This window comes from Chaetura pelagica, unplaced genomic scaffold, assembly GCF_000747805.2.
Source record: "Chaetura pelagica isolate M959 unplaced genomic scaffold, ChaPel_1.0 scaffold213, whole genome shotgun sequence".
In the NCBI taxonomy this organism is placed as follows: domain Eukaryota; kingdom Metazoa; phylum Chordata; class Aves; order Apodiformes; family Apodidae; genus Chaetura; species Chaetura pelagica.
This window is the reverse complement of record NW_009952597.1, coordinates 980,957-988,722: the sequence shown is the minus strand read 5'-3', so window position 1 is coordinate 988,722 and position 7,766 is coordinate 980,957. Positions and strand designations below refer to the sequence as shown.

The 7,766-nt window shown below is 53.5% G+C and overlaps 1 protein-coding gene across 1 annotated transcript in view; it reads left to right on the top strand.

The window, feature by feature from the left end:
* Nucleotides 1-2,310: 2,310 nt before the first annotated feature.
* RADIL (Ras association and DIL domains) overlaps nt 2,311-7,766 on the top strand; it is a 20,913-nt gene continuing 15,457 nt past the window's right edge. Inside the window, exons 1-2 of the mRNA XM_009993717.1 lie at nt 2,311-2,346; nt 5,139-5,697. Of these exons, the coding sequence (XP_009992019.1) occupies nt 2,311-2,346; nt 5,139-5,697 (595 nt within the window). The remainder of the gene's footprint in view (nt 2,347-5,138; nt 5,698-7,766) is intronic.

The window sequence follows — 7,766 nt, the reverse complement described above, 5'->3', positions numbered from 1 at the left end:
TAATAACGTTGCTGCTCTTCCCTAAAGGGAGTAAGATGACCTGGTAGCTACAGGTTGATTGGCTTGATAGCATCACCTCAGGGAGAAGAGGGAGAAACCTGGCTCAGGCTTTCATTGATTAAAGGCTTCAGCACCAGGAATAAATTCCTGCCATCCAACGTGGCTATATGGAAAATAACTCCTGGCAAGGAGAAAGGGTTTCAGTCTTCGATGTGAGAGGTGACTCTCTGGCTCTAATACACTTCTGTGAAAGGTTTGAGTTATGTGAGGTGATATTCTTGTACAAATCCACACTCCTCAGTATTAAAAGAGTCAGTCCAGTTCAGTATTTAGAGCTGACATTACACAGTGTCAAGAAAGCCAGTATTAAATAAACCTGATCCATTTCAAAGGCAGTTACCAGAGCAGATTAGCACTGCTGGGCACTGCCCTTGGTGTTTCACTGCTTTTATCACTAACCTAGAAGGAGATAAAAATAATTTCTGCAAGAACCTGGGGCTGACCCAGAGCAGCACAGTGTTAAAACAGTTTGTACAAATCTGGGCAGCAAACTGGGCAAGCAAAAGGCATCCTGGCTGGAGCAGAGTGGAAAATGGAAATCCTTTTGCACCCAAGAATAATAATTGGAGTTGTACATGTTTTCCTGTCCCTGATCTGGGTGTTCAATTGGCTATCCGTGGTTTGCAGCAGATGATGCTCACAAATGCTGGGAGAGGTAACATGGGGGCTCACCTGTTCCCTCCTCCTGTGGCTGGGGATGCTGTGTGTCCATCCTGATTTCTCTGCTGAAGAACTGAAAATGTTCAGGGTAATGGCAAATTTTCCTCTGGAAAAAAAAATAGCAGTTATTTGCTTCTTCAGTGAGGGCACAATCCACAGAACCAAATCTGGGCTTCTGACTGCCAAACCCATCTTGACAGAGGAGACGAGGGAATGAAAGGGAAGGGCCTGAGGAGCTGCAGAAAGTGTCTTGTAGTGAGAGATGAGATGACCACCTGGTCAGTCTGGTCATAAATCAAAGCAAAGAGGAACGAGGGGGGCTTGATTAAAGCATCTAAGTACTCTTAACAGAGGAGAAAAACACATGGTAGTCAAAAGCTCACTCATGGAGCAGGGAAAAGCATGACAAGAATCAATGCCTGGCAGTTGAAGGTAGACACATTGGAAATAAGGCATAAATATTTACCTGGCAGGAGCAATTAATCACTGGGAGCACCAGCCAGCAGCAGAGGTGGGCTCAGCATCTCTCTGCCTTTCCCATCATGACCTGTCTGTCACCTGGTGGAAAGTTTCTCCCTTAGCCTCAGCACTGGGCCAGCAAGAGGGGCTGGATTGAACCTGCACCCAGGCCCGGATTAGGTGATTTAATTACATGGAGAATTTGTCTTAACCATGGCAGAGCCACGGGGAAGAGCATTTCTTGTGCCTTACTGGGTCTTCCTTAGGAACACCTGTGAAATCAGCTCAGGCACTTGGCAGCTGCTTCTTTTCTCTTTCTGTTCCAGTTCCCAGTGGTCACGTTCTCACAGATCTGTGCTGGGTGGGCAAAGGGACAGTGCTTGGTGGTTGTGTTTGATGTCCAGCAAAACAGACTGAAATTCAGGACAAACCGGTCCTGGTGAGCATCCCAGCAATCTGTGGCTGCTTAGGGAAGGAGTTGGTCCAGGACTCATTATCCACCCATGGGTGAGAGGGTCCCCATCTTGGCATCCCTGGGGACATGTACTTGGGAGAAGGAGATCAAGGTCGTGGTGTTGTTGCTGGTTCCATCTCCTCCCCTTCACCTTTCCTTTCCAAAGTATTCCTTGTCCTGTAGCTGTTCTCTCCCCATCTCTTTGCCATGGAGTAGATGCTGTTGGTGGACACTGATGTGGGTGGGTTTGCTCCTTGTTTTTCCCCTGAGGCTGCCGTGTCCCTGCTATCATGGAGCTCTTTCTTCTTCCCCATCAAGAGCTGTGGCTGAATGACTATGTGCAAACATACCTGTCACTGGCCACATGCCCCTGTGTGCAATGGGCCTTCTCCATCCCAGGGACCAGCAGCTCTCAGCTGCAGTGAGAGCTTGGTCTGTTTGGTTTGGGGCAGGGTGAGATGCCAGGGGGGACATAGGTGCCTTGGGAGCTTCCATGCAAACATGGTGCACATCAGGAGCAGATGTCTCTGAGCCCTCCAAAGCCACTGTGCTGTGAGCAGCCCAGGACTGTCCCTCCTCCTTGACTGTCCCTCCTCCTCCTCTTGCAGAGGCACGACAGACACCTGCCTGGGATGAGGCACAACAGGGGGAAAGGCCTGTTTTGAGGAAGAGGATGAATGGAAGGAGAAGAGGCACATGAGAAAGATGGCAAGGTAAGGGGATGCTTGGCCTGGGTGCTGGGTGGGAGCACTGGGAAAGAGCTGCTCACCCATGGTGGGAGCAGGAACCTCAGCACACACAGGGAAGTCCCTGGTGGTTGTGGTGACGGAAGGACATGTGGTGGCCACGTGAATACCCAAAGTATTTGTCACAGCTCTGCAGGGTAAATACAGACTGTGCTGGCTGGGGTAAACAGCTGGTTTTGGTGTGGCCAAGCATGGTTGAGAAGAGGTGATGGATCCCTGACATGGATCCTGCCAGGAGGCAATCACAGGCTCCTGGCTAATTCCTGTACAGCCCTTGGCAGAGAAGATGCCCCTGACTGATGAAGAAAGGGATCCTTTGGAAAGTCTGGGTTATGTCTCCAGAGCTACAGTGTGTGTCCTCCTTACCTTACCACATCCACTGGGTCCTCAAGTGGACTAAGGCCACACATTACACTGTCTTCATGGTGACACTGCCATTTCTCTGGTGGCCTGAGCTGGTGCCTGTTGACACCACACCAGTATTGCTCCAGATGTTGAATAAGAGAGCGACCAGGCTGGAATCTTCTCCCAGTCCAGACTTTGCATTTTTTATCCCATGAAATGTCTTTGCCCCTGTGCTCTGTTGTGGCTGCATTTGATGGAAAGAGCAGGCAAATAGCAGAGCTATAAATAACATTCAAAACCAGGCAGGGACCTGTGAGAAGTGAGGATGGTGTCTCTGTCTGTGATGTGGGCTTGGAGGAATGATTTTGCCAGCAGCAGATGTTAAAAGGTTTCCCTTTGTGCTGGAGATAGTTCAGGGTGGAGGAGATTAAACCCGTGAACTGCAAACAGTGATTTGATGACAAAGTTTCATCTTTTGCATCCTTGATGGCAAGGTCTTGTTTGGGTAGTTTTTCTTCTGGCTGATGTTAATGAGGGCTGGTGGGGCAGTGCCAACAGCCTGGGGAAGCTGTTCTTGAACCTGACTGTCTGCCAGTGCCCTGACCTGCTCCCCAGGTTGGGTCTGCCCTGGCACTCCTGGGAGTTATCACACAGCAGACACTGAGGCAACATCTCCAGCAGCAGCTCCAGGCTCAGCTGAAGGAGGAGCAGCAGCTTGGAGAGAAGCTGTAGCTTTAATTCCACCCCTGCCTCAGTTTTCCCAGCTGCAAGGTGGGAGCAGGAATAGCCTTCACTGAACCCAGCAAACTGTGGCAAAGCTGTTTGGCTCAGCTGGAGAGGTTCAAGACACCAGACACTGAGCCCTGTGCTCCAGGCTTTGGCCAAGCCCAGTTTCAGGCAGGCAGCAGAGACGTGCCAGGGGGGCTGCTGCCCCCCTCCCTCAGACAACTGCAGTGTCCTTGCTTTCAGAGCCAGCAGGTTGGGAAGAAGGACAAACCCCAGCGTTTCCACAGTCCTGGTGGGACTTGAGGGGGAAGGAAAAAGGGTGACTAGAGGTGCAGCACAGCTCCCAGGCACATCCTGCAGCCTTGGCACTCGCTGATGCCTCAGTTTCCCAATTGGCAGCTTTCAATGGCCTCTAGTGCTGGGCTGGGGAGAGGTGCACCCTGCAGCATCCTCCATGCACTGCTGGGGCTGGTTTCTGGGTTAGAAGGTGACCTCTTCCATTAGCATCAGGAATGCTTTTTCTTTTGGAATTAGATGGTGGTTTGGAGGCTTTCCAGGGCCAACATCACTCTGCCTGATAGCTCTGGGTTTGCTCCCAGGCCAGATCCTGCTGCTGGCACCCTGCATCTCCCCAGCTGTGCACAGCTGGATCATGCTGAGTGCTGCATCACTGCACTCCCATAGCTGCTGATGGGACATTTTGGAGGGGTCCCTGTATATGCACCAAGCCCCTGCATGCTGTGAATCTGGAGATGAGGGAAATCCTCATCCTGCCTGAATCAGAAATGCTCAGATCCTCTTCCTGGACCTTTCCCAGCAGCAGCTCGAGGTGCCACCAGTGGCGTTATCAGCACTGAGTGTTTGTGCATCCAGATGTAGTTTCTAAGCTGGCCTCAGATGTCAGCAGTGACATTGGGCAGGACCTCTGTCAGCCTAAAGCCAGAAGAGCATCATGGTTTCCAGCCCATTCCTGGGGACCGAGGTGCTCTGGAGCTGTGACAGGCCATGGCCACATCTCCTCCAGTTGCTGCCCACCCCAAGCAGCTCTGCCCTGGCTGGTGTGACAAGGGCAGTGTTGTCAGTGATGCCACCACGTGCTTCAACATCCTCCACAAACTAGCAGCAGCCAGGAGATTTGCCAGAGTCAGGACATTTTTAGAAAGGCTAATTAAAGCCCATTTTCACCCCGTGCCTCTCGGTGAGCAAAAGCATTTAGAGGTGACCTCAGAGTGACTGAATTTGCACTTGAGCTTTCTGTTTCACCTCTAAAAAAGTGGGATTGCTCCTTAAACTCATTAGTGAAAGTAGCTCCTGATGCCTTGGCTCCTGAATGGGATGGGCCCTGCCAAATTCTGCTGAGCTCTGCCCTTCTCCCACTGCATTTTGCTCAGGCAAGAGAGAGACCTCTTCATACACACGATGGAGAAATTTGGGATCGCTCCAGGCTATGTTTTCAGGGACGAATCCATCCTGGGGTAACCATGCTGTTGCCAAGGAGCCTGGCTGATCTTGGTTCTTGGTGTTTTGGGTTGCACAAGTGAAATGGCTGCCTCTTGCTGCTGTCCCTTTCCACCTTGGAGGTGACAGTGGCCGCTCCGTATCCACCCACCAGCTCCTGCTTGCTCTTCCTTGCTGCACACCTGGTCTTCAAACTGCTGATCTTTCCCTTTTTGCTCCTCCTTGCCCAGCCGTGCCCCATGACGACCTCACACACGATGTTTTATGGGTCCTCCCCCACCATGGCTCCACCATCCAAGAACCGGCTGAAGCGCCAGAGCCGGATTTTCTCCCAGGTCTTGTACCGGACACTGAGCTACAAGGACCGGAGCTCAGCATCCGCTTCCCCAGCAGCCAGCGAAGACGACCCAGCCGAGCTCTCCACCCAACTCTCAGCTCCTGGTGTCCTCAAGATCTTCGGGGGCAACATCTGTGCAGGCACCAACTACAAGAGCGTGCTGGCCACGGGCAGCTCGGGCGCGCGGGAGCTGGTGAAGGAGGCCCTGGAGCGCTACGGGCTGAGCCAGCGCAGCGCGGGGCAATACGCCCTCTGCGATGTCATCGGCAGGTTTGAGGGGCCTGAGAAGCGGTGGCAGACGGAGGGGCTGAGGGTCCTGGGTGACCACGAGAAGCCGCTGCTCATCCAGGACCTCTGGAAGCCCAGGGAGGGCTTCTCGCGGCGGCTGGAGCTGCGCAAGAGAGCGGAGGTGGAGGAGATGGCGGCCAGGGATGTGGACACCACCACGGCAGGTCAGAGCTGGGCGTGGGGCCTGGGGGGCTGTGACACCCCCTCAGCTTCTGCAAGGGTTTTGGACTCCTAGGGGTGGTGCAAGTAGGAGAGATGCCACTTTTTAGCTGCAGGGCTTGTGGGTAGAGTTGGTACTCTGTGTTCTCCCGCTGAAATTTGGTACCTGTGACCTCAAATACTGACCCCAGCCTGCCTGGGGATTCCTATCAAATCCCCACTCCTGGCCGGGCAGCAGCAGGCAAGGCAATCAGCATTGCTCACTCTTCCCATCACTGTGAGCCACCACCACCACAGCATCCCGTGCCTCGGCACAGCTTCATGCCTGGCAGAGCACTGCCCTGCTCCTCTGCACCCCCATCTCCCCATGGGCATCCCCCAGGCCAGACATGCCTGGCAAATCTGCAGCAACAATTAAGCAAAATTAATAGCTAATGAGAAGAGAGCAAGTAGGGCAGGAGAACCACCCCCCTTCCTCCCCCTGGAGGTGCCTGATCTAGTCCAGGACTGGCAGGAGGAGATAAGGGCATCATTAGGAACCAGCATGTTAATAAATGACCCCAGCACAGAGTAATGAAGTTTTCCTCCTCCCACCCTCAGACAAAAGCCCTGCAGAGATAAGAGCAGAAAGGTTTAAAGTCAGATTTTGAATTGCATGATGCCCTTAGTGGGTCTGACCTGCTGATGGAGGGGTCTGGATCAGGCTCTGGAGGTGTCAGTCAGGGAGGGTTTTGCTGGTATGGACACTGAGCAGTTCCAGACACCTGTAAGAAAGGTTTGTGATTGTCATAAATAACCTAACAAGGATGCAGGATTACCCCAGGCACTCAGCAATCGAGAGGCAAGGTTCCCTCACCAGCAGGGGAACAAATGGCCCAACCTGTCCCATGCCAGCAGGGACAGGACTCCTTTCCCATCTGCTTTAACAAGGGCTGGAAGGAGCCCAGGCACATGGCATGAAGGGAACCAGCCGTGGGCAATTCAAGGGAGAACAGATGCTGCTGGGGCCCCACCAGCTGCAATTTGCAATTAGGATTTTGCCTGGATGCCCCAAAATGTGAGCATGGAGTTCACAGATTTGGGGGATTGCTCATGTTGGGGTGAGGTCCTCATCTGTGTGGGGAGCAGAGGGCAGGCTCACCTCCTGCCTGGAGCTGGGAAGGATGGAGCAGCAGTGGGAAACAGCCCCCAGCCCTCTTACTAACACTGTGCAGGGTGGTCCATTGCACCCAACAGGGCTCCCTCCATCCCTCCCTGTGCCCAGTCCTGCTCAGGGAGGGGAAAACCCAGGATCAGTCCCAGCTCACTGCGCGTGTGATGCAAATGGAGAGAAAGAGGCTCAGGCCAGGGAAGGACCTGCAAAAGTGAAAGGTCTGCTCTTTCTCCCCAGCTCTTTCTGCAGCCAGGATCAGAGCTGTTGAGCACTTTGGGAGAGTCACTAAACCCAGCTGCTTTTGAGCAGGGAAAGGGTAAGGTCCCAGCGCACAGCAGGGAGGGCCACGTGGCAGCTCCTCGCCTGGGCCCAAAGTCACATCAACTCTCAGCCACAAATACTCCTCTTTTCCTGCAGCCCCCCTGGGTGGGCTGGCAGCCGTGGGGAGGGCAGGGCTCCCCCACAGGCTGGGGGAGCAGCAGGCTCCAGGCTGCCTGGTGCTGGCCTGGGCTCAGCTCCTGCCCTCATTTCCAGTGCAGGAGCAGTTCCTGCCTGGATCGCGTGCCCTGGATCTGGAATTAAGCCCGTTACACTCTCAATGTACATATCACTTCATTTGTTTCAGTGCTCCTGGGTGGAGTGGTGCAAATTCTCCCTTTTTTAACCTTTGGGGACTTTCCATAGCTGACCAAGCTCTTCGGAGACACGAACCCTACACCCATGTTTGTTTGGGCTCTCTGCTCTGCAGGCTACATGGCCCTTGTTTGTCTTACCTATTAAAATCTCACTCCTGCAGCCCTTTCTTTTGGTGGCACCAGAGGTTCTGTCACCAGTCTCACCCCATGGCAGTGGCACTGCCCAAAGGGATGTTGCAGGGCTAAGACCCCACTTTTCCTCCCCAACAGCAAGCTACTGGGAATG